The following is a 27573-nucleotide window of genomic DNA, read 5'->3' as shown; positions in this document are numbered from 1 at the left end:
GGAACGGGGAGCGGCAAGAAACCAAAGCCGATTCAGGTGAACCAGAAAGGGCTCCAGACGGGGAGCATCGACAAGCCAAAACTGACTCAGGTGAAACAGACCAGACTCCAGACAGGGAGCATCCACAAGCCAAAGCTGATTCAAGTACGCCGGACATGACTCCAGACGGGGAGCGCCGCAAACTCCGTGATGGCACGCTCAAGGAAACGGCAGATGCCACAAAGCACACTGACACGGGTAACTGTGTGAAGGACTCGTATAATCCACAGAGTGTGGCCCTTGAGCGCAGCAAACACGGCAACACAACCAACCAACACAACAACACAACCTATGAAAACCATATCAAAGACAATAACAAGAAGCGTACCAAAGGCAACAAGCACGACATAAACAACACCAATAGAACAATGACCGGTACAACATGGTACAACTCTGCAAATGCGGGACACTGTTACTGCTCAGCTCAGTACAATGACATACCAGGGCAGGACAATGCATTTTTGCAATTCACGTTTGCTACACTACCAACAGGCAACCCAGCTTTCAGGACAGATGCCATCAAGAATTGCTACCATAAGCATCGGAAAAAAAAAGACTCCAAATCAGTCAATGAAGTGATTTGAACACTTGGAACACCTTCTGATGACCAAACACCAGGACACTGACGGCGTTCACAAGGGAATGACAACATCACCATTGACACTTCCACACCAGACCATATTAATTCATGAACTATTGGACTCATAACTTTTATTTTGTATTGTCTTATCCTCAAAGTCAGTGCAACTATTAGTTGGTCTTGCATACTATTGTATGGTCATCACAGTCATCATAACTTGTACATAGCATCACTTATCTACCTGTTTTTGTTCAATTTTCTTTAACACTGTACAGAAAATATGTAACACAAAAAAAGGGGATGTATTGATATGCATCACTGTAAATACACAAGGGGTTAATGTAAATACACTTAGACTAGCTTGACACTAGAGGGAGCACCAGAGACATGACACACAGACATTCAACCAATAGGTCAGTAAGATAGGACACGACCAATGGGCATTCATGATACACACAGAGGTGGCACCACTACAGGAGGGCATTACACCAACCCATATAAAAGGACACACCACACATGATCTTCCTCTTTCCAGTGGAGGCACTCGGTGAATACACAGGGTTGATTGAAACACATCACACCCACCACCTGGATTGTAGCAGACTGGTTCGTCAGACTGAGTAGCTATAGCAGGATTAACAGGAGAGTCAAATCCAAGTGGGAGAATTGTTAACAGTTTAATAAATGTGTTAAAGCTATCTAAAAGTCTGAACCTTCCTTTGTCAGAGTGCACATCAAGGAAGCAGCTTGTGCTACGTCAAGAGAATAACAAAACAAAGGGCACACGTTTTGCTTCTCTCCTGATACTAACACATTGATTTTATGTTGTTTACTGTTAAATAAGGAATTAGGAAGCGGTTGGAGCAATGCAGGTTAAGAAGCACCTAAAATATGAGCGCTATAGCAGCACCACTGGCACGAATTAGCATTTACAAGCTGAAGGGCGGGATTTACTGACCAACCTGCCGCGTGTTTTCGGCGGCGGAGGAGACTCGCCAGTGGGGTTTCCTGTCCCTGCCGTTGTCAGCAGGAGTTTCCAGTGATTGCGCCCTTCATTGCTGGGAAACCCGTGCGTGGGACCGGAATATCCTGCCGGCATGAACAGCCGGTAGATCGTACTTGACAAGTTCAGTGAGGCAGTTTCCTTCACATGAAGGCCCAGCCTTCTCAACCTTGCCCTTTGCCTGAGGTGTGGCCACCAGTCTGCTCTCCCCCTCAAAGGAAAAGTAGCCTTATAGTCACCTGGGATTATGGCGACTTTACCTTTACATGTGAATTGATGCACTACTAAATGTGACAAGAAATGTAGTGTTGCAGACATGTATGCAGCCATAAAATCTAGTAATGCACTAAAGAGATTATGATCTTTTAATGGATTTAATCGCATAAAACGTTCAAAGTCTCAAACTTTATTGTTATCATGGTCTATATGTCCGAAGGACCTGTAATGCTATGAATTCGTAATCTGTAAACCGATAAAGGCCGTTCATTTAATTACACCATATTTGTCCCAACTGAAAATATATTACAAGATATGTACATGAGTTTGATCTACTGACAATTTGGAAATGCAACTGAAGATTTTATTCTGTTTATTCCAAAAATAGCAATTTTTGTTTAGACTTTATTTTGGTCTTCTGATTGATTAACTGGGGGAGAGAAAAATGTAGCTGTGATTTTGCCAAAATAGTCCGATGATTTTCTTTTTGTTCAGTAGTCCAAAAGTATTTGTTTTTCATCACATCGGACTTGTTATGTGTAAAGCTTAAATTACTTCTGAAGCTTCATGTCATTTGTTTTTGTAGAAAATGGGTATTCTAGCCCTGATCAACGAGGAGAGTCACTTTCCAAAGGGCACGGACAGCACCTTGCTGGCAAAATTGCACAGTCAGCATTCGGTAGGTATTATGCTGAAAAATATATATCAATTAAGTTAATTGACGACCATTTGTGTTCACTAATGTTGTGGTTTGTTAGAATCCGTCAATTAGATTGCAAAGCATCCAAATTGCACCTTGCTACTACTAGTTCTGAGTGGGGCTTACCTGATTGGGGAATGACGAGCATTGGCAGGATGTTGTGAGCAAGGATGGGGAAATTTGGATGGTTGGTGCCATGTAATTTATTCAGTTCTGATTTTGATTAAAACTCAGTAGACATGCATCACTGATGCAACTGGTGGCCTTCAGCAGGCCTGCTGATATTTTGGGTGGAAGACCTTGCATTAAGGCCATAAAAAACAGGCAAAAATAACAAAGGAGCTAAAAGTCTCAATTTATCAATTTATAATGCATTACTTTACTTATCCTTTAGATGCAATATCATTTTGTCTCTCACATAATTTGTGTTCCCTTTTACTGCCTGTGCTCTATATTTTTATATGCAAGGTGTGTACGTTTTGGTACCCCATTAACTAATTCCAGTAGCAAGGTTTTTGTGAGTTTTAACATAAAGAAGAGTATATATTATTTCAGACTTAACCCTGGGTTGACTCACTCATCTCTCAAAAAATGTCACACATATTAGATGAAGGTCAATCAATATGATTGCAACTTATAATCATCTCAGAAAATGTAATGGCAGGCCTGTAGTTTCTGAGATGATGTTTTTGCTTCAGTTGAATTGAAGGTCTTGTAAAGCAGTGGGTTCTCAGTAAGCTGCGTAGCTGCTTGTAGTTGAATTTACAGAAGGCTAGTTCTCAGGTGAACTCAAAGTTGGAACAGGTATTCAAGATCTCTCATTTTCAGGATATTGATATTTATTAGCTTGGTTGCTTGGATGACTTGCAGCTAAATTGTTAGGTTGCTAATGAAAAACTCTGCAAGAACTTCTTGCTAGATTTCTAAAGCAGACAATGCAATGGCTTCCTCATGGGGTTTCCATAAGTTCAAAGACATTTTCCAAATAAGGTGGGCGATGAAGGGCACCCCCTCATGCAGCGGTGCTGTAGGCGTGCCCCCTGGACCTGGGGCATGGCAGCAAATCCTGCTGCTTAGGCAAACTGGTGGGCTCGGTCCACACCGAAGGCAATGTATTGTGCCGCCTGGGCATAACGGGTTATCCGTTGCGACGGGGTGCATCTTTGCACGGAGGTCTGGGACATCCCAGAGAGGTCCCCACTCGGCGCATGGAAGGGCCCTGTGGCATAGATGTTCTGGGCGACTGTCAACTTTACGTCCACCAGGAACGGATGTCCTCCCCCATTCCCCCGTGGTTCCAGATGCACCATGATCCGCCACAGAGGTCGCATGTTCTCCCTGCTCAGCCGCAGTCAGCGGTGGCACGCCCAGCCCGGCAGGTCTCGGCACGACAAGCGCTGCCGGTATACACGGGACCTGAAGCGACACCTTCTTCCCACTTTCTCCTCGGTCTGTTGGCAGCCGGCTCTCCATCCTCACCAGCTGGCTCCTGCTTCTCTGGGGCAGTTTTCTCTTCTGCAGGGTTCTCCCCAAGCAGCTCCTCCTTGTGCAGCCTTGGTGCAACCGCCAGAACTATGGTGGCTAGGTAGATGCAAACCACACCCGGCTGTACGCTGAACTCCATTTTTTAGAGGGGATAAAGGGCAGACATGTTAGTATGCTGAGTACCCTCGTGTCCAACCAGGTCCAATGGGCTACAGCGTGGCCCTGGCCTGCACGGCAGCCTCTGCCCCCACATTTCTCTTCTCTCCTCCCCCCCCGGTCCCTGACACTATTCCCTAAGCAACACGCCCCTGCTCCAACTGGTGCTCATCAACCTGTCCCTGCCAGCGTTATGCTCCACAGCTCCTGTCCAGTTCTGCAGTGTGACGCATGACTTGTGCCTACCTGTCTGGGGGCAGGATGGATGGTACCAGTGGCTCAGTGGGCAGGTGGGGCTCTGTGATGGCTGGTGGTCCTGCAGGGTTGGCTGGCTGGTGGTGCCACTGATGGGGCATCCGCTCTGGGGGGGTGATGTGCCAGGGAGGATAGCAAGGGCTAGGGTACATGCGTCCATTGTTCAGGGTGTGCTCTGCTCCCTCCCTTTCCCCGCGCTCCTGCAGTGGGACAGCACCTCGGGTTGGTGTATCAAGGGGTGCCAGAACCTGGTGGGCCACTGGCTGCGCTGGGCCACGCACATCACGGTGGGTTGGCTGGGGTCTGGAGGTTCCTGAGGGGTGGTCTGGAGAAGCAGGGACACCCACACAGCGGTGGACAGGGTGGGCAGTCAATGCAGTGCAACCAGGTGGCTGCCTTGCAGGCTGTGGCAGTGGTTGCTGGGTAAGGGGGGGGACACCTGAACCCAAGGCCCATCTCCTGGTCGCTTCCCGATATTTCCTCTGGCCCTGGAAGTTGCCCCCCTCCCCCAACCAGCAGCAAAACTGTCAGCCCACTGTTGCACCTTTGGAAACTTTTCTTATCTCCTCTGTCTCACCGTCAGTAAACATGGCTTCGCCATCCGTTCTGCTTGGCGGGAGGTTGGAGACTCCTGGGTCGAGCCCATTAATGAAATGCTAATGGCTGATACTGTACAATTTACATGTCAGCAAGCATTCATGCTGCTATTGATGCAGCGGAGGGTGGCTATTCGCTGGGCGCCCGGCGGGGAGCTTGATTTTTGGTTGATGCACTATTCTCCGCCCAATCGCGATTCTGGCATCACTGGACGGAGAATCCCATCCATGGTATATTAAAACAACCTTTATTACTAATGTAGTTTTACTACTTTAACATCATAAAGATAAATAGTTTTTAATTACCAGTTAAACAGTGCTTAACAACACAATGAAACAGTTCTTAGCACTATCTTTATCTCCCCTCAAACAACACCCTTCTCAGGTCACAATACAGTTTTAAATACAGTTAGCAGACTCAGGAATGCTTGCTGTTAAAGAGCTATCTTGGATAAACCACTTGAGAAAGTGATATCCTTCAGGAACCAGCTGCAGATTCTTGCCTGTCTCAACTTACTGTTTAAACGGCCAGGTTTTAAAATTGCTCTTATCCTTTTAACAGGAAGTACTTTAACTCACTGTCATGAAATCAGCTCCTTCTGGCCTGTCCCCAGCCAAATCTCTAACTGAACTGTTTTGAAAAAAACTGCTAGTCTGTCCGATTTAACTTCACTGTATTGAGAGCAGCTGCTTCTCTGGATGCATTCCAATCTTAACCTAAACTTTTAAACTGCAGAAGCTGCTTCAGCCCTGGCTTCTCCCATTAACTACATCATCTTGCTAAAAGTAAACACTCTGGACTGGATTCTCCGCCTGGTGCCACCAGTGGGAGAGTTCCTGATGTGGCAGAGAATACAGCATTGGGGAGAAAATGGGATCAGCAGTAGGCACCAACCCATTTCCAGTGCTCTGGTCCCCTGCTGGACTCGGGATCGAGGTTCATGCCCCACACAGTTACCGGGCTTGGCACCATAATCTCTGGGCCCTTGGGATTCTCCAGTCCTCTGGGCCGGGAATCACATGAGCGTGAATTACTACTGATCTTGACAAGCGTGTATTTGACACTGGGCCAAGGGGGTAGCACTTTAAGGGAGCTGCCTTCAGAGCCCATTGGAAGGCTCCCTAATTAAAGAACCCACCCCCACAGACACCCCCTAAATAAAGAGATCCCCACAGAGACTCCTGTAATGTAGAGATTCCCCCCCCCTCCCCAAGACTTTCTTTGGAGGGACGACCTCCCCCCCCCGAGACCCCCTACCGTGGGTAACACGGTAGCACAGTGGGTCGCACTGTTGCTCCACAGCTCCAGGGTCCCAGGTTCAATTCCCAGCTTGGGCCGTGTCTGTGTGGAGCCAGCACCTTCTCCCCGTGTCTGCGTGGGTTTCTTCCCATAAGTGCCGAAAGAAGTGCTGTCAGGTGAATTGGATATTCTGAATTCTCCCTCTGTGTATCCGAACAGGCGCTGGAACGTGGCAACTAGAGGCTTTTCATAGTAACTTCATTGCAGTGTTAATGTAAGCCTACTTGTGACAATAAAGATCACTACTAAATAAGGAGACCCCAGAAGAGAGACACCTGTCAGGAAACCCTCCCAGAAGAGAGACACCTGTCAGGAAACCCTCCCTTGGCTCCTTTTTGTTTCATCCGTTGGTTTATCAAAGTGCATATAAAAAAACATGCTCTTGTTTTTAAACCTTCACAATAATATTGTTTGAACTATCTTTGTCACCTTTCTGAATGTGGTTTGTAGAATACAGTTCCATCACAGCAGGTAAATGGCATGAAATAAGCAGATTCTAACTGTACAATATTTGTTGCTTTTGATTTGATGTGGTCAAATTGTATTTGTTGTCCTGTGCCATGAGAAACATGTTATTTAAAACTCTTTGCTTACAGCATATGATTTTAGTCCTATATTTAGCTTGGGGATAGGAATGAACCATAAGGAATAAGCAAATAATTAACAGAATAATTATGATCAATCCATAGTATTTTAATTTGTCACATTTGTCACTGTTCCAACAATGAGAGCAACTTGTATAGTACCTGTGACATTATCAAATGTCCCAAGGTGCTTGCATTGTAAAACTAAATATGGCATGAGCTTCATAAGGAGAAATTACATCAGATCAAAAGATTGGTCAAATGAAGTAGATTTTAAAGAAGGAAGAGGCAGGAGAGGCAAAGAGGTGTGGGGGGTGGAATTCCACAGCTTTGGGGCCTAGGTAACTCTAGGCATGGACACCAATGGTGGAGTAATTAAAATCAAGGATGCAAAAGGAGATGGAAGTATTTGAGTGTGAACATCTTGGAAGGTTGTGGGGTTGGAGAAGATTACAGAGAAGGGGAGAGGCAAGACCATGGAGGGATCTGAAAATGAGAAGGAGAATATTAAGATCAATATGGCTCTTGAGCTGCAGCCAATGTAGATCACCAAGTTCACAGTTGAACATTGAAAGTAAGTATACAGGCAGGAGAGTTTACCTCAAATGTATGGAGGGTCGGAAATGCGAGAGCAGCCAGGTGTGCATTGGAATAATCACATCTGCAGATAACAAAGGCATGGATGAGGGTGTCAGTAGTAGATCAGCTGGGGTGGGATGAAACTCGAAGATGTTAATAGGGTGGCATGATAGCACAGTGGTTAGCACTGTTGCTTCACAATGCCAGGGACCCGGGTTCGATTCCTGGCTTGGGCTCCTGTCTGTGTGAAGTCTGCACGTTCTCCCCGTGTATGCGTGGGTCTCCTTCGACTGCTCCAGTTTCCTCCCACAAGTCCCGAAAAACGTACTGTTAGGTGAATTGGACGTTCTGAATTCTCACTCTGTGTGCCCGAACAGGCGCTGGAATGTGGCTTCTCGGGGATTTTCACAGTAACTTCATTGCAGTGTTAATGTAAGCCTACTTCTGACACGAATGAAGATTATTATTAATGCAAGTGGAAATAGGTGGGCTTAGGGATGGTGGAGATGTGTGGTCAGCAGCACATCTCTGGGTCAAAAACAACCCCAAGATTGCAAACAGCCTGCTCCAGTCTCGGAGGTTGTGAAAGAGAGAAATGGGAGCAGCATGAGGAGTGAGGACCAAAGACATTGATTCTACTCTTCCAATGATTAATTGGAATATTGAATTCTGTTTGTAACTGAACCTGTATTGCATTTTTTCCTAGAACAATCCCTTCTATGTGAAGCCCAGAGTCATTGACTATTATTTTGGAGTGAAACACTATGCTGGAGAGGTATTTATGCTGTATTTCATCTAATTTCATTTATAATTACCTTCAAATCATTTTACTGTGACTATTAGTAATTACCTGAGGGAAACGTTCTTTCCAGTTTTGTTTCATTAACCTTTCTCTTCTTCATTATAAACAGACTGTTCTTTTCCATCCTAAGGTTTTATATCACGTAAAGGGAATTCTAGAGAAGAACAGAGACACATTCAGACACGATGTATTGAACCTGTTGCGTGAAAGCAGGTATTAACTTTGAATCAAAGGTATTTTACAGTGACTTTAGGGTAGAGGGAGGATGAGATGCGATTATGCTCAACCCTGTCATGGATTTTGTTTGGGTGTAGTGGTTGAGTAAGGATAATGTAGTGTGGAGAGGAATAATTAACAGTAAAGTAAACCAAATCAGGGATTTTGTTCCTTCATGAATGCATTAACAGGCATTATTTTCATTACAGCCAGATTCTAAATTAGTTTTAACCGTTTGAGTTAAGGAAACCACAGTGAAACAGTCTGCTTATGAACAGTCTCATTTCTATTCAATATTTAATTGTAGCACAGGAGGCCTTCGACCTGTGAAGTCTGTTCCAGCTCTCTGCAAGAGAAATCCAGCAAGCTTCCCTCTACCCTGTAGTCTTGTAATTGTTTCCATTTCCAATCCTCATGAAAGCTTCATGGTTATTGGAAATCTTCCTCCATCAGCCTTTCATGCAATACATTCCAGATTGTAACCACTCAGTACATACAGGGTATTTTTCCACATTGTCTTTGGTTTGTTTGCCAGTTTGGGATTTTGGTGCTGGGCGGAGCAGGCATATGGCTGTACTTTGGATTAGTAGCAGACAAGCTACACAGATGTAGCAAAATGCAGGAGACAGGTTACGGGCAGTGTGTTCTACACTCACTTGGACAGTGTAGAGGGTGGTCACTTTCTGGCATTGTGGCAATGAGGATCAACATCCTGAGCAGGCGAGGTAGAGGAGAGGGAAAGGGGCAAGAAGGCAAAGGAGGACATCACTACCTGGACATGTCAGAATCAGTGCTACAGGAAATTATACAACCCAGGCAGATGGCGACTGAGATTTGTGCCCTCATTGTGGAAGACCTTATACCTGACAGTACTGCTTGCCATTCCCTGCCAGTATATGTCAAAGGTCATTCATTGTGGCCTTAGAATGAGCCAAAGGTGAAGAAATTCAAGATCTTGGTGGCATCTTGCAAAGGGATGTCCCTGAATGCATTGAGAATTTCCCTGAATCCCTGTTCCGAGACCTGGGAAGTACGTTCAATTCCAGACTCGCAAGCACAAAAGGCAGTATTTTCATCACTATCACTGGATTTCTGCAGGTGCAGGACATTATCAGTTATGCCTCTATGACTATTAGGGCAATGAGTGAGCTACCAATGAAATTCATGAACAGGAAGGAAATCCACTCCCTCAGATGGTTTGCTGCTATAACATGTGCTTCCTGCTGCATATGTGTTCTCAATTTCCTGACAGCTGCTGTGACCCTTTAACCCTCAGACAGTCCAGGATTCAGCAGCGCTTTGTTCCCCTTGCAAACTCTGAATGATTTCCAAGGAAAAGAATGATCCTTTGAAGATGGTTACTGACCCCTTTATGTGACCCCGTGACAGAATCATAAGAGCGCTATAACAGAAGCCAGCTGATCAGGAGGACCACCATCGAGCAGGACACTTGGCTTCTGAAGATCTGGTTCTGGTGCCTGGACCAGTTCTGGGGATGCTTCGTATTAGAACATAGAACATAGAACAGTACAGCACAGAACAGGCCCTTCGGCCCTCGATGTTGTGCCGAGCAATGATCACCCTACTTAAACCCACGTAACCCGTAACCCAACAATCCCCCATTAACCTTACACTACGGGCAATTTTAGCATGGCCAATCCACCTAACCCGCACATCTTTGGACTGTGGGAGGAAACCGGAGCACCCGGAGGAAACCCACGCACACACGGGGTGGACGTGCAGACTCCACACAGACAGTGACCCAGCCGGGAATCGAACCTGGGACCCTGGAGCTGTGAAGCATTGATGCTAACCACCATGCTACCGTGAGGGTATTATGCTTCTGCAAATGCCCCCCACATTGTGGTGGTCTGGTGGGTTCACCATATCATGGCCTATCAGAGAGATGTGTACCCTGAGAAAAGTGAGGCCCTGGAATGAGACAGCTCATCAGATGAAGAGGAGGAGCAGCATGTGGGAAGGGGTTGGAGGAGGGAGAGGAGGAACACTGAGGTGCCTCAGCTGCACAGGGAGGTGTCACAATAATAAGGGCTTTGTCAGGATAACATAAACTCCAGTGCAGACTAATACCTCCTCTGTGATACCTTAGTCAAAATTATTTATATTTGGATCAAAACTGCTTCCATTAGATTTCAACATACCATGAACAAATAGTGAAACAATTTTGAAACCATGTTACAACCAACTGGAGCTGTTTTCCATTCAGAACAGGGTTATTGTGGCTGTGATCTGACCCAATCAATTAAAGTATATGTATTCCTAGTCATTGGCATTGATTTATTTTCATGATTTCAGACTGGATTTCATCTATGACTTATTTGAGCACGCATCTAGCCAGAACAATGAAGACACACTTAAATCTGGATCCAAACATCGGAAGCCAACTGTAAGCTCACAGTTCAAGGTCAGCATTATCCCTTTCTGTGTTTGAATTGCTGGATTTTTTTTACATAATACATAATGTTATAGCTGCTATTTAGTCATTCTTATGAATCATTGGAGATTCATAGTAGTGGCAGCTTGTCAAAATTCCATGTAACCCTCGAGATGAGCTGCGGAAAATCGGAATGACCTCATCACGCCTGACTCGGTGACGTAATGAGGCCATTAAATCTCACGAGAGCTCTCTTGCGAGATTTGCGACACTCTGAATGTCTCTCGAGGTCTAACGGGATCTCCTGAGACATCGCGATCTGGATCTAGCCCTCTCAATCTTTAAATATTGTGGATTGCTATAATGGAGCAACTGCAAAAACTTTCAGGAACGAGCCAAGTCCCTGGTTATATGCTGAAGGTCACTTTAACTCCATTTGGATGTGAGCAGCCTCTAGCTTCACAGCTGAAGGCTATTGCTGATGAAGAATTTGCCTTGTTAGTTGTGAGAGCACTTCACAGCTGAAGGTTGTGTTTGCTGCTTGCTCCTGCTGGTGGCTGCGGATGCCTGGAGGTTGCTGTTGCTGTTTCCTTCCTTTTCTACAGCAGGGAGGAAGGACAGTTGTTTCTCAGAAACCTGGGTCCTGGTACACCAAGCTCAGGGGGGACGAATGTATCCAGAAGGAAATCGGTTCCAAATGGGCCACTTGATGACACCATTGAAGAAATGCTTTTGCAGATTGCTGGTGCTTTTGTTGCTGGTGCAGTGAGTGCTGAATGTAACTGGCACATCACCTCGGGCTAAACATGCTGGAAGGCAAAGATGTTGATCAGCACCTTGAACGCCAGTGAAATATGTTGATTCCAGGATTTGGTTCCGGTGAAATTGGGCTGTGTCGGAGGGCCTGCACAGCTGTGGTTCCTGGATGGAGAAAGGCACTGATGCGTAGAATGAGTCACACATTATCGTAGAAATGATCTGTCTGTCAAAGTTCTAGACATGATAACATATTCTCAGGCTTATCCTCCATTTCTGTTGAGGAACCTGTGAGGGATGATATCGTGGGCGTGATCCTCCGTTTCGCTGGAAGCGTACTCACTCCCGCGGATTTCCCCACTGCGTGTGGGTGTCCACAATGGCAAATCTCATTGGCTGGCTGCTGGGACGAAGACTCCTGCTGCCAGCAGCGGCGTGCCTCACCAGAAAATGGGTACGGCGGTATGGAGAATCCCGCGGCGTATGTTTTTTTTGAGTGAAAATTAGCTTATATAGCTTATATATCAATATTAGATATCAATATGGAACGGTGACGTTTCCTTGTTGTTCAATGGTTAGTGTGACATGTGCAATGTTACATAGTTGATTTTCAATCTTTGTTAATGTCGACCGTTTAATAAACTTCTCGTGGGTACACGTACCATGTCCCAGATGATGATTATTGCATCGCATTTGCATCAAACCTTGAAGCTTTAACACTGACCTCTGGAAGTGTCAGAACCATAGCAGCCAACAATAAAACACATGAGCTGGGATTCAGCACTGGAGATATCCTCGCGATCAAAGGGTAAGTGTGTGGATCAAGGGAGGGCATCTGAGCACAGTCTCCCTAATGTTCCCGGCAGGGGCATAGGGTCCGGAGCCTCCTGATGTGGCCGAGGATGAGTGCGCAGAGCAAGCTTTGCCAGCACAACTGGCTTGCTGGACAGAAGGTGGAACATGTGTGGGTGGGTGAGCCTGGGGTATTTGAGGGCACTGGGGTCTATCTCCTTCTCCAATTCATTACAGATATAACAATATGGCTGGTGTGTTCATTCCGGAGAGGCTGTCAAAGAACAAAGAAAAATACAGCACAGGAACAGGCCGTTTGGCCCTCCAAGCCTACGCCGACTATGCTGTCTGTCTAAACTAAAATCTTCTACACTTCAGAGGTCCGAATCGCTCTATTCCCATCCTATTCACTTATTTATCAAGATGGTCCTTGAATGTCACTATCGTCCCTGCTTCCACCACCTCCTCCGGCAGCAGGTTCCAGGCACCCACTACCCTCTGTGTAAAAAAAACTGACTTCGTACATCTGCTCTAAACCTTGCACCTCGCACTTTAAACCTATGCCCCTAGTAATTGACCCCTCTACCCTGGGAAAAAGTCTCTGACTATCCACTCTGTCTATGCCCCTCATAATTTTGTAGTCCTCTATCAGGTCACGCCTCAACCTCCTTCATTCCAGTGAGAACAAACCAAGTTTATTCAACCGCTCCTCATAGGTAATGCCCTCCATACCAGGCAACATCCTAGTAAATCTCTTCTGAACCCTTTCTAAAGGCTCCACATCCTTCTGGTAGTGTGGCATCCAGAATATGTGTGGCCTAACTAAGGTTCTGTACAGCTGCAACATTACCTGCCAATTTTTATACTCAATGCCCCAGCCAAAGAAGGCAAGCATGCCGTATGCCTTCTTGACGACCTTCTCCACCTCTGTTGCCCCTTTCAGTGACCTGTGGACCTGTGCACCTAGATCTCTCTGACTGTCAATACTCTTGAGGGTTCTACCATTCACTGTATATTCCCTACCTGGATTAGACCTTCCAAAATGCATTACCTCACATTTGTCCAGATTAAACTCCATCTGCCATCACTCCGCCCAAGTCTCCAGACAATCTAAATCCTGCTGTATCCTCTGACAGTCCTCATCGCTATCCGCAATTCCACTAACCTTTGTGTTGTCTGCAAACTTACCAATCAGACCATTACATTTTCCTCCAAATCATTTGTATATATTAGGAACAGCAATATGCACTGTCCTTGTGGTGCTGGTGGCGGGCCAGGTGGCCAGACGCCAGAGAAGGCCACTGTAGCGCCAATGCAGGCTGGAGGCGGTACCCCACATGCAGGGAGATACCACACACCCTGAAGATGCAGCCACCCATCAGGCCGAGGAGGAACCCAGACGGGGGTGCCAACGACAGCCCATGGTGTGCAGGCATCATTGGTCTTTTGATTAGATAACTGACAGCATGTCAGGGAGACTTCGGCTGAACAAAGAGGCAGTGTGGCACCTGTGCCACTGACTCACAGACTTAGCACTCTGGGGAGAAGGAGGACACCTGATCCCGGTGGCTGTGAAGGTCACCGTGGTCCTGAACATTTATGCAACCGGTTCATTCCAGGGCTCGAGCAGGGATTTATGCGACATTTCGCAAGCTACAGCCTACAAATGCATCTGTGAGGTCACAGATGCCCTGCATGTCTGGGCAGCAGATTATATCAACTTTGACCTGGACCAACCCCACACGGATGCCCGGAGAGCATGATTTTCCTCTATTGATGGATGCCCCAGGTCCAGGGGGTAATTGATGGCAGTGGGGCATCAGTGAGTGCCCTTCAGTAACAGGAAGGGGTAGCACCCCGTAAATGTTCAACTCGCGTGTGTGTGTGTGTGTGACCACCACCTCCGGATCATGAACCTGTGTGCACGCACCCAGGGAACATGTGTGACAGCGGCACCCTGGGACCCCTGGCATATTCAAGGATCACCCCAGGATGACTGGTTTGCTCTTGAGGGATAAGGGGTACTGACTTAGGTCCTGGCTGATGATGCCAGTGCAAACAAGGTCTATGTTGCCACCTGTGTTGTCATTGATGGTGCATCGGACTGCTTAAAATTTGGTTCTGATGCCTGGATCGCTGTGGTGGTGTAAAGTATACCCCACCAAAGGGGGTCTACCTTTGTGGTGGTCTGCTGTGCCCTCCACAACTTGGCACAGCAGTGGGAGGACATGCTTGAGGAGGAGGGAATTGTGGCCTTGTCAGATGAGGAGGAGCTGGATCAGGAGGAATGGTAGACGAGCCCGGGGACCTGCAGGTGGAGCTAGAAGATGGAGGATGGGCGGCAGCGAGGGTCCAGCATGCCCAGAAGACCAGGGTGTTACCCTCATCCTTACCAACCTCTCATAGGATGACAGTTTGTCTGTCAGCTGGCCACCTTCCCCTGCCGCATCCCCCCTCCCCATGTCACCTTCTTCCTCTCCATCTCTCCCCCCCCCCCCCCCGCCCCGTCCAGCTACCCAGTTCCACTCTTCCAGGGTCTGTATAACATCAGCCCAGGGTGATGGGCACTGTTTGCGGGTCAATATCCAAGGCAGGACAGTGATGATAACTCGCTATGGGATTAGCTCTGGTGCACCTCAGTTTATGCCAAAGTCTGACTTCTGTCTTTCTGCTGACAGCGCGCTCACCATCCTCTGAAAGGGGTCTGCATCGGGGGAGTTTGATCTTGAACCACTGTTCCCATGGGGGGAATGGGGGAGCAGAGGGCGATGGGGGTTAGGGGTGCAAACAGGTCCACTGTAAAGTTTAATGTGACAGAGGCTGCACATGTATCAGGTGTGGCATGTGAAGTGGACATTTCCATTTCCCCTAGTTTGACATAGTGACCTCCCTGCCTCCCGCCCCACCTTCCGGTACCCCCTGTGCCAACTTGGTGATCCTGTCTCCTCTTGATCTTTTCCTGGTCTAGTTCTATGTCAATGCATGTCCCCAAGGTGCAGTTCAGAGGTGAAGATCGCCTGCTGCTTACCATTTCCTTTTGCCTTTAAGGCCCTTGGGAGACATCCTCCTGAGCAGTGTTCTTCAAAGTCAGGGGCGCGACCCGCGGGCGGGTGTCGGGAGGGTCAGGGAGCCGTTGTCCGCAGCGCTCCCTATTGCGCAAACCCCACGCAGCAGCCGGCTTTTCATAACGGCGGCTGCAGGCGGCCGCGGCCGATAATCGGGCACGCATGCGCAGTGCAGCCACTTTTTTTAAATAGTTGCAGCGTTTTGTTTTACAAGTTCTGTCGTAGTTTTTATTCATTTATTCATTTATTTTATTAATTTTATTTTATAAGTTCGGGGGGTGTTTATTCATTTTTTTTTTCATTTATTTAACTCAATTTTTTTTTTTACACGTTCAGCGGTGGGGGGTTTATTTGATAAAATTTTACAAGAAAAAAATCCAGAACTTTGGACAGATGGAGACTCCATACTTTCTGACACCGGAAGGCTTCACCTTCATCCAACAGGTTCCATTGGAGGAGCGTGTACGAGGGCCAAAGGGACCCAAAACTATTTCCTCCATTTTTGTCAGCAGCAAACAAGGTAAGAGAAAATGGTGGGTGCGCAGGTCGGCCGGCGTGGGTCGCAAACGGCGGCCGGGTGGGGCCCGAAGGTTGGCCGGTTGATAAAAATGGGTCCCCGGAAAAAAAGTTTGAATAACACTGCTCTAGAGGGTCTGGAGCCAGAGTGCCCCACACTACTTGTTGGTGTGACTGGCGTCGCCATGCCACCCTGGTCTGCCCGCTGCGCTTGAGACGCGCCGGTGTCAGGAGGGGGCGGATTCGGGGAAACTGGAGACCACTGTCATCTCCTTGGTGTCAGGCCGTGGGGTTGGCCTCCAGTGCTTCCTCCCAAGTGCCATGCAGAAGTAAATGGAGTGATCTCCAGAGGCCTTGAATCATCTGGCTTTGCCAGCCCTGGCAGCTCCCCATTGTCTGCACCAGAGTGTTGACGCTCTCAGCAATGTTCCTCAGTAACTGGGACATGATCTGCAGTGCCCCAGCAATGTCAAAAAGGGTCTGGATATGTCCGTCAGCGACTGAGATGCTCTGCAATGCCCCAGCAATGTCAACCTGCGTCTGGATATGTCCGTCAGCGACTGGGATGATCTGCAGTGCCCCAGCAATGTCAAACTGCGTCTGGATATGTCCGTCAGCGACTGGGATGCTCTGCAGTGCCCCAGCAATGTCAACCTGCGTCTGGATATGTCCGTCAGCGACTGGGATGATCTGCAGTGCCCCAGCAATGTCAACCTGCGTCTGGATATGTCCGTCAGCGACTGGGATGCTCTGCAGTGCCCCAGCAATGTCAACCTGCGTCTGGATATGTCCGTCAGTGACTGGGACATGATCTGCAGTGCCTCGGCAATGTCAACCTGCGTCTGGATATGTCCGTCAGTGACTGGGACATGATCTGCAGTGCCCCAGCAATGTCAACCTGCGTCTGGATATGTCCGTCAGTGACTGGGACATGATCTGCAGTGCCCCAGCAATGTCAACCTGCGTCTGGATATGTCCGTCAGTGACTGGGACATGATCTGCAGTGCCTCAGCAATGTCAACCTGCGTCTGGATATGTCCGTCAGTGACTGGGATGATCTGCAGTGCCCCGGCAATGTCAACCTGCGTCTGGATATGTCCGTCAGCGACTGGGATGCTCTGCAGTGCCCCAGCAATGTCAACCTGCGTCTGGATATGTCCGTCAGCGACTGGGATGATCTGCAGTGCCCCAGCAATGTCAACCTGCGTCTGGATATGTCCGTCAGTGACTGGGACATGATCTGCAGTGCCCCAGCAATGTCAACCTGCGTCTGGATATGTCCGTCAGCGACTGGGATGATCTGCAGTGCCCCAGCAATGTCAACCTGCGTCTGGATATGTCCGTCAGTGACTGGGACATGATCTGCAGTGCCCCAGCAATGTCAACCTGCGTCTGGATATGTCCGTCAGTGACTGGGACATGATCTGCAGTGCCCCAGCAATGTAAGCCTGCGTCTGGATATGTCCGTCAGCGACTGGGACATGATCTGCAGTGCCCCAGCAATGTCAACCTGCGTCTGGATATGTCCGTCAGCGACTGGGACATGATCTGCAGTGCCCCAGCAATGTCAACCTGCGTCTGGATATGTCCGTCAGTGACTGGGACATGATCTGCAGTGCCCCAGCAATGTCAACCTGCGTCTGTTGGCCTAGGTGCCGCACATTGTCGGCATCATCTCCTGCGCCTGTAGCCTTTGGGACTCATCCAAACAGCTATGCACTCACTGGAATATCGCTGACATCCCCTCTTGAATCTCATTACTCTGTCCAATCATCTACATCAGGTCTGGGATGACCTGGTCCAGAGGCTTGGCATCTGACTGAGATCCAGCTGAGTCCTGGGATCCAGTAGACCTCTGACTTCTGACTCCCTTGGAGGTTCCTGCCTTCACCTGATGTGCATCAGTAACTGTGTGGTGCTCACCAAATGGTGTCCCAGAAGCCTGCCCACTAATGTCGTCCACCAAGGTGTGTGTATCTGTGCTGGTGGAAAGTGGGATGATAGCTTGTGATGCCTCGATGGTGGTCTCTTTTGGAGCTCTCCTCCGAGGTGATCTCGAGGGAGTCCGGAAGGCCCAGCCCGATCAGATGGAGATCCTGTGAGACAATGGGCATGTGGTCAGTTCAAGGGAAAGATAATTTTGTCTGACATGAACAACTCACTTGAGACCGGTCATCTTGGTGAAGGGGCAGTGTGAGGATACACTGAGTGGTGAGGGAGCATTTAAAAGCAGCTCCCCCATGTCAGTGGCGAGATGCTGAGACCCGAGTCCGACGATTCATACGGCGAGGGAGTCAGTAATGGCGAGAAGCTCATATGGGCTCACTTCCTGTGTTAAGTGCTGTTAAATACAGGCCACAATCCCGGCAATGTGGCCGTCGAGAAACATCCAGTCAATTGTACCCAAAGTGACACTTGGAGACGTTTTTGTTAAATCACGCCCCTGGTCTGAATCCAGTGAGAATCTCTAAATTTACAGGTCAGAATTTGATGACTTAGAAAACTGCTTCAACCTGAGACCTGAACAGGTAAAACTGCAGCCAGAGCAATAGTGTTCCTCCAGGGCTCACAAGTAAATCTTGGGTCTTCCTTCCATGTTACCCCACCTCACTAACCTGTCTACTCTCCCAAAGTACTTAACCTGTGCCAGGAAACACTCTGCCTGTTTTATTGGTCGGGCAACTTCTTCCTGACGATCTGCAACCCATTTGCATCAGGTAGTCTGCAAGCAAAATGTCTTTCAATTGACTGAACTTCCCACTTATCATTCCCAGCTGGGCAAGCCACGCATTTTTCTGTGTTTCTGCCTGTGAATTAGAATCAAGGTCACAGTGCAGTATTTTGGAGGGAACAAATATTAATACAGATGAAATCTGCAAGTCATAATTAGTTTCTGTTTCAATTTTTTTCAGAACTCCCTTCATTCATTAATGGCAACACTAAGCATGTCAAATCCATTCTTTGTCCGCTGCATCAAACCCAATATCCAGAAGGTAAGCTTCAATTGAATGTAATCCCAACCAGTATATGAGAACCCCGAGTTAGCACATGTATTATAACTTCTAATAATTTTCTTGAAACATTTAACACACCAGTCCTCCCTTGGAACTAGCAGTTTTCATCGCCCTTACCATTATTTTAATTTTTAAAAAATGTTTTACTATTGGCTTTTCAGTTCTATATACATTGCATGTTGTGTTTGTTATTGTACAGTACGTGAGATTTTCTTATACCTATTTACAGTGTGTCACTGTCTGTCTCGGTGCGCTGTCCTCCTTGCCTCCTTCCCCCCCCCCCCCCCCCCCCCCTCCTCCCCCCCCCCCCCCCCCAAAAACATCTTGAATACCCTCTTTGCTCATTTGTGGGGGGAGGGGTGCCCCCCTCTACTTCGATTCTCCCCTCTTCCCCCTTCTTTCTTGTGAGTTTCCGCAGCATCCACTTTGTGCCCTTACCAATATTGAATAAATGAATTTGAATCAGCTATCTATGGTGAGGAGAGTGGCTCCCCTGGGCATCAAAGTGTCGCAATAACATTTAAGTCAATGGAATTCCTGGGGGAAAGCTCTCCACTGGTTGGAGTCATCACTAGCAAAAGCAAGATGTTTTGTGGTTGTTGCAGGCCAATCATTTCAACCCCAGGGCATCACTGTTGCGGAGTTCCTCAGGAGGTTCACTGATATTTGTGCTGTGTACTGTACCATTTGCAAGTCTTTAGATAATGAAGCAGTCCGTGCCCCCATGCAGCAAACCTTAGGCAGATGTGGCAAGATACATTCATGCACACAAGTGCCCAGACAATAAACATCTCCCAACAAGTGAGAATCTAACCACCTCTCCTTGACATTTACCATATTACTGAATTCCCAACTATAAACATACCATTGACCAGAAATGTAACTGGATCAGTCACATAAATACTGAAATTACAAGCAAAGGTCAGAGGCTGGGATTATTGCCGAGAGTAACTCACCTCCTGACTCAGAACCTGTCCACAGCCTACAAAGCACAAGTCGGGACCATAAGACCATAAGACATAGGAGCAGAATTAGGCCACTTGGCCCATTGAGTCTGCTCCGCCATTCAATTATGGCTGATATTTTCTCACCCCCATTCTCCTGCCTTCTCCCCACAACCCCTGATCTCCTTATTAATCAAGAACCTATCTATCTCTATCTTAAAGACACTCAATGAATTGGCCTCCACAGCCTTCTTCAGCAAAGGAGTGTAATGGAATACTCCCACTTACTTGGCTGAGTGCAGTTCCAACAATACTCGAGAGGCTCAACACCATCCAGGACAAAGCAACTGTTTGATCTACAAGTCATCTATTCACTGGTGCACAGTAGCAGCAGTGGCTGGGAGTTTCAGGTCCCCAGCAATGTGTTTTCTGCCCGGGATCTTCTCATCCTGCCAAAGTCCATGGCCATTTACGTTGCTCGCCAGCCACGCCGTCAGGAAACCCACTTCGGGGGGACTAGAAGATCCTATCGGCGAGAAAGGCTGGAAAATTCTCACCAATTTGTTTCACCTACACCATTCAATACTGTAACTTGCTAAGGCCCCTTCAATCGCATCTTCTAACTGATGATCTCTACCTCCCAGAAGAACAAGGGCTACATATGCATAGAACTCCAACATCTGCATGTTTCCCACTAAACCACAAACTAGCTGATTTGGAATTTTGTTGCCATTCCTTTGATGTCTCTGGGTCAATATTCTAGAATTCCCTTCCTAACACCACTGTGGACAGACTGCAGTGGTTCCAGAAAACAGCGCACCACCACCTTCTGTAAGGCAATTGGGATGGGTCATAAATGCTGGCTTAATCAGTGGCGCTGACGTTTCATGCAAGTATATTAGCCTATGCTGCAGGGCCAGTAATAAGTGAGCTTTATATTTTTAACATCTCCTGAGAAACTTTATTGGTTAATTGCATGTTACAACTTTATGAAAGCTGTCTATTTGGTATCACTTCATTTTGTTGGCCAGTTGCATTTTAATACCACTTACAAAGTTGTAATCAAGAGGAGGGAAGCCCATCATTCACATCCAATTGATTGAATGGAAAAGTGTGCAGGTTTATACATTTCTAAATTTCTTTCAGTCATATGCATTACCAGAAAGGGTTTGAGTGGCATAGTGTAGTTGGTGCCAATTCATCCCCAAACAGTTCAGCAGAGAGCGAGGAGTGCGGCGGGGACACAGGATAAAAGAGCACGAGGAGAGCGGCGGTGAGTCAGTGAAGGAGCGCGAGGAGAGCGGCAGGGACACAGTGAGAGCGAGGAGTGCGGCGGGGACACAGTGAGAGCGGCGGGGACACAGTGAGAGCGAGGAGAGCGGCAGGGACACAGTGAGAGCGAGGAGAGCGGCGGGGACACAGGATAAAAGAGCACGAGGAGAGCGGCGGTGAGTCAGTGAAGGAGCGCGAGGGGACACATTGAGAGCCGGAGAGCGGCGGGGTGCCAGTGGGAGCAAAGATAATATAAGGCGGGAACTGGAAGTACGACCCGCGGACTTCTGGGAAGGATTTTCCCCTAGCCAATAAATTCTGGCGTAGAGGAAACCCGAGACACTACACGTGTAGTGTCTCCCACCCGCCCTCCTCCTCTAACTTAATAAGACCCATTGGTGTGAGCAGGTAAGTGCTATATTATATTATTATTTTTTATTTATTTTATATTTGTTTACCAGAACTTGGTTGGAACTAAGCGGGATGGCAGGGAAGTCAGTGCAATGTTCCTCCTGCAGGATGTTTGAGGTGAGGGATGCCGTTAGTGTCCCTGCTGATTTTACCTGCAGGAAGTGCAGCCATCTCCAGCTCCTACAAGACCGAGTTATGGTACTGGAGCTGGAGTTGGATGAACTTCGGATCATTCGGGAGGCAGAGGGGGTCATAGATAGGAGCTTCAGGGAAGTAGTCACACCAAAGACTGGAGATAGATGGGTAACTGTAAGAGGGACTGGGAAGAAGCAGTCAGTGCAGGGACCCCCTGCGGTCGTTCCCCTGAGTAACAAGTATACCGTTTTGGATACTTGTGGGGGGGGGGACTTACCAGGGGAAAGCCATGGGGTACGGGCCTCTGGCACGGAGTCTGTCCCTGTTGCTCAGAAGGGAAGGGGGGATAGGAGCAGAGCATTAGTAATTGGGGACTCAATAGTCAGGGGCACAGATAGGAGATTTTGTGGGAGCGAGAGAGACTCACGTTTGGTATGTTGCCTCCCAGGTGCAAGGGTACGTGATGTCTCGGATCGTGTTTTTCGGGTCCTTAAGGGGGAAGGGGAGCAGTCCCAAGTCGTAGTCCACATTGGCACTAACGACATAGGTAGGAAAGGGGACAAGGATGTCAGGCAGGCCTTTAGGGAGCTAGGATGGAAGCTCAGAGTGAGAACAAACAGAGTTGCTATCTCTGGGTTGTTGCCCGTGCCACGTGATAGTGAGATGAGGAATAGGGAGAGAGAGCAATTAAACACGTGGCTACAGGGATGGTGAGGCGGGAGGGATTCAGATTTCAGGATAACTGGGGCTCTTTCTGAGGAAGGTGGGACCTCTATAGACAGGATGGTCTACATCTGAGCCTGAGGGGCACCAATATCCTGGGGGGAGATTTGTTAGTGCTCTTTGGGGGGGTTTAAACTAATTCAGCTGGGGCATGGGAACCTGGATTGTAGTTTTGGGGTACGGGAGATTGAGAGTATAGAGGTCAGGAGCACAGATTTGACTTCGCAGGAGGGTGCCAGTGTTCAGGTAGTGTGTCTACTTCAATGCCAGGAGTATACGAAATAAGGTAGGGGAACTGGCAGCATGGGTTGGTACCTGGGACTTCGATGTTGTGGCCATTTCAGAGACATGGATAGAGCAGGGACAGGAATGGTTGTTGCAGGTTCCGGGGTTTAGGTGTTTTAGTAAGGTCAGAGAAGGGGGCAAAAGAGTGTGGCGCTACTAGTCAAGGACAGTATTACGGTGGCAGAAAGGATGCTAGATGGGGACTCTTCTTCCGAGGTAGTATGGGCTGAGGTTAGAAACAGGAAAGGAGAGGTCACCCTGCTGGGAGTTTTCTATAGGCCACCTAATAGTTCTAGAGATGTAGAGGAAAGGATGGCGAAGATGATTCTGGAAAAGAGCGAAAGTAACAGGGTAGTTGTTATGGGAGACTTTAACTTTCCAAATATTGACTGGAAAAGATATAGTTCGAGTACATTAGATGGGTCGTTCTTTGCACAATGTGTGCAGGAGGGTTTCCTGACACAATATGTTGACAGGCCAACAAGAGGTGAGGCCACATTGGATTTGGTTTTGGGTAATGAACCAGGCCAGGTGTTAGATCTGGAGGTAGGTGAACACTTTGGAGACAGTGACCACAATTCGGTGACCTTTACATTAGTGATGGAAAGGGATAAGTATACCCCGCAGGGCAAGAGTTATAGCTGGGGGAAGGGCAATTATGATGCCATTAGACATGACTTAGGATGTGTAGGTTGGAGAAATAGGCTGCAAGGGTTGGGCACACTGGATATGTGGAGTTTGTTCAAGGAACAGCTATTGCGTGTTCTTGATCAGTACGTACCAGTCAGGCAGGGAGGAAGGGGTCGAGCGAGGGAACCGTAGTTTACCAAAGAAGTGGAATCTCTTGTTAAGAGGAAAAAGGAGGCCTATGTGAAGATGAAGCGTGAAGTTTCAGTTGGGGCGCTTGATAGTTACAGGGAAGCGAGGAAGGATCTAAAGAGAGAGCTAAGACGAGCAAGGAGGGGACATGAGAAGTTTTTGGCAGGTAGGATCAAGGAAAACCCAAAAGCTTTCTATAGGTATGTCAGGAATAAAAGAATGACTAGGGTAAGAGTAGGGCCAGTCAAGGACAGTGGTGGGAAGTTGTGTGTGGAGGCGGAGGAGATAAGCGAGATACTAAATGAATATTTTTCGTCAGTATTCACTCAGGAAAAAGATAATTTGTGGAGGAGAATGCTGAGACCCAGGCTATTAGAATAGATGGCATTGAGGTGCGTAGGGAAGAAGTGTTGGCAATTCTGGACAAGGTGAAAATAGATAAGTCCCCGGGGCCTGATGGGATTTATCCTAGGATTCTCTGGGAAGCCAGGGAAGAGATTGCAGAGCCTTTGGCTTTGATTTTTATGTCATCATTGGCTACAGGATTAGTGCCAGAGGACTGGAGGATAGCAAATGTGGTCCCTTTGTTCAAGAGGGGAGTAGAGATAACCCCGGTAACTATAGGCCGGTGAGCCTAACGTCTGTTGTGGGTAAAGTCTTGGAGAGGATTATAAAAGATACGATTTATAATCATCTAGATAGGAATAATATGATTAGGGATAGTCAGCATGGTTTTGTGAAGGGTAGGTCATGCCTCACAAACCTTATCGAGTTCTTTGAGAAGGTGACTGAACAGGTAGATGAGGGTAGAGCAGTTGATGTGGTGTATATGGATTTCATTAAAATAATTTTTATTGAAAGAGTTTTTCCATACAAACATTTACCCCTACTAATTTTTAAATTATTTACAACACAATCCCTCTAGGTAAATATCCCTCCCTCGCCCGCCCTCTCGCGCGCACCAGTCCTCCCGTCCTCCCCCCCCCCCCCCCCCCCCCCCAGGCAACAACTTAACAAACAAGGCAGCCTACAGTTTCAGACATGAGCAGCGAGCAGACTTGCCCGCGTTACAGTCGTGCATGTCCCCCCACGACCCTTGCTGCCCCCCCCCCTCCCCTCCCCCCCCCCCTCCCGCCCCCCTCCCTCCCCCCCCCCCCCCCGGGTTGCTGCTGCCACGACCCCGAACGTCTATCTCTGATCTAAAAAGTCAAGGAAAGGTTGCCACCGCCTGGAGAATCCCTGTACCGACCCTCTCAGGGCAAATTTGATCCTTTCTAGCTGAATATAGCTAGCCATATCGTTAATCCAAGTTTCAACGCTTGGAGGCCTCGCGTCCTTCCTTTGAATTAATATCCTTCGTCGAGCCACTAGGGACGCAAAGCCAGTATTCCGGCCTCCCTAGCCTCCTGTACCCCCGGTTCTACCCCGACCCCAAAGATCGCAAGCCCCCATCCTGGTTTGTCCCTGGACCCCACCACCTTCGACACCGTCCTTGCCACCCCCTTCCAGAACCCTTCCAGCACCGGACATGCCCAGAACATATGCACATGGTTCGCTGGGCTTCCCAGACATCTGACACACCTGTCCTCACCCCCAAAGAACCGGCTCATTCTTGTCCCCGTCATGTGAGGTCCATGCAGCACCTTTAATTGAATGAGGCTCAGCCTCGCACACGAGGAGGAAGAATTGACCTTCTCCAGTGCATCCGCCCACGTCCCGTCTTCTATCTGCTCTCCCAGCTCCCCTTCCCACTTGGCTTTCAGCTCCTCCCCTGATGCTTCTTCCGCCTCCTGCATTATCTTGTAGATGTCTGATATCTTCCCCCCCCTCCGACCCAGACCCCCGAGAGCACCCTATCACTCGCCCCCTTACTGGGGAGCAGGGGAAACCCCTCCACCTGCCGCCTAGCAAATGCCTTCACTTGTAAATATCTGAACATGTTTCCCGGGGGGAGCTCAAACTTCTCCTCCAGCCCTCCCAGGCTCGCAAACCTCCCCTCTATAAACAGGTCCTTCAGCTGCCGTATGCCCACCCTGTACCAGCTCTGAAATCCCCCGTCGATGTTCCCCGGGATAAATCTATGGTTCCCTCTTATTGGCGCCGCCAACAGACCTCCCATTTCCCCCCGTGTATATGGATTTCAGTAAAGCGTTTGATAAGGTTCCCCACGGTCGGCTATTGCAGAAAATACGGAGGCTGGGGATTGAGGGTGATTTAGAGATGTGGATCAGAAATTGGCTAGTTGAAAGAAGACAGAGAGTGGTGGTTGATGGGAAATGTTCAGAATGGAGTTCAGTTACGAGTGGCGTACCACAAAGATCTGTTCTGGGGCCGTTACTGTTTGTCATTTTTATAAATGACCTAGAGGAGGGCGCAGAAGTATGGGTGTGTAAATTTGCAGATGACACTAAAGTCGGTGGAGTTGTAAACAGTGCAGAAGGGTGTTGCAGGTTACAGAGGGACATAGAACATAGAACAGTACAGCACAGAACAGGCCCTTCGGCCCTCAATGTTGTGCCGAGCAACGATCACCCAACTCAAACCCACGTATCCACCCTATACCCGTAACCCAACAACCCCCCCCCCCCTTTAACCTTACTTTTAAGGACACTACGGGCAATTTAGCATGGCCAATCCACCTAACCCGCACATCTTTGGACTGTAGGAGGAAACCGGAGCGCCCGGAGGAAACCCACGCACACACGGGGAGGACGTGCAGACAGCGCCGGTCCTAGGGTTGCTGGGGCCCCGGGGAAGCTGAACTTCGGCGCCCTTCGGTGGGGCGGGGCCGGGAGGGGGTGGGGGCCGGGGGGGAAAGGCGGGGGGGTGGGGCGGGGCCGGGCGGCGGGGCCTCGGGGGGGGGGGGGGGGGGGGGGGCGGAGGGGGGTGGAGCCTGGGGGGGGCGGAGGGGGGGGGGGCGGAGTGACCACTGGCGAGCCTGGATCCATCCGCCATGTTTGTGCGGGGCGGCCTGAGGGAGGGCGGCCACCGCGCATGCGCTGGTTGGCACCGGCCCAACTGCGCATGCGCGGGACCCGCACTCCTTGACTGCCCGAGTTGCCGGTACCTTGAGCCGGCCCTGCGTGCAGACTCCGCACAGACAGTGACGCAGCCGGGAACCGACCCTGGAGCTGTGAAGCATTTATGCTAACCACCATGCTACCGTGCTGCCCTAATTGGACATGGATAAGCTGCAGAGCTGGGCTGAGAGGTGGCAAATGGAGTTTAATGTGGAGAAGTGTGAGGTGATTCACTTTGGAAAGAATAACAGGAATAAGGAATATTTGGCTAATGGTAAAATTTTTGGTAGTGTGGATGAGCAGAGGGATCTCGGTGTCCATGTACATAGATCCCTGAAAGTTGCCACCCAGGTTGATAGGGTTGTGAAGAAGGCCTATGGTGTGATGGCCTTTATTGGTAGAGGGATTGAGTTCCGGAGCCATGAGGTCATGTTGCAGTTGTACAAAACTCTATTACGACCGCATTTGGAGTATTGCGTACAGTTCTGGTCGCCTCATTATAGGAAGGACGTGGAAGCTTTGGAACGGGTGCAGAGGAGATTTACCAGGATGTTGCCTGGTATAGGGGGAAAATCTTATGAGGAAAGGCTGATGGACTTGAGGTTGTTTTCGTTAGAGAGAAGAAGGTTAAGAGGTGACCTAATAGTGTGGTGATCACAAGTTAACCAGATGCAATACAACTGAGAAAACACTAGAGGGAGCACGGGAGAGCCATATAAATAGACCGGGACAGGAAGTGAGGACACACTTCACAGAAGGCAGAACTCGTAGCAGGACACACACACACAAGCAGGCAGGCAGGCAGGCAAGCAAGCAGCACTTGAGGTAGCCGTAGGTTAAGCTCTGAAGAGAGAACAAATTCACAATAAAGCATCTTCTCCACATTTGAGACTACGAGTTTTATTAAGACACGAG

At 48.5% G+C, this 27573-nt stretch overlaps 1 protein-coding gene across 2 annotated transcripts in view; it reads left to right on the top strand.

Annotated features, from left to right (window-relative positions):
* Positions 1–27573, top strand: part of myo10 (myosin X) — a 508428-nt gene that overhangs the window by 259726 nt on the left and 221129 nt on the right. For both annotated transcript variants that reach the window (XM_038797136.1, XM_038797137.1), the window contains 5 exons: positions 2425–2517; positions 8200–8268; positions 8426–8508; positions 10828–10936; positions 18948–19028. In XM_038797136.1, the coding sequence (XP_038653064.1) occupies positions 2425–2517; positions 8200–8268; positions 8426–8508; positions 10828–10936; positions 18948–19028 (435 nt within the window). The remainder of the gene's footprint in view (positions 1–2424; positions 2518–8199; positions 8269–8425; positions 8509–10827; positions 10937–18947; positions 19029–27573) is intronic.

Source organism: Scyliorhinus canicula, chromosome 5, assembly GCF_902713615.1.
Source record: "Scyliorhinus canicula chromosome 5, sScyCan1.1, whole genome shotgun sequence".
In the NCBI taxonomy this organism is placed as follows: Eukaryota; Metazoa; Chordata; class Chondrichthyes; order Carcharhiniformes; family Scyliorhinidae; genus Scyliorhinus; species Scyliorhinus canicula.
The sequence above is the reverse complement of the archived record's forward strand: the minus strand, read 5'-3'. Positions and strand labels throughout refer to the sequence as shown.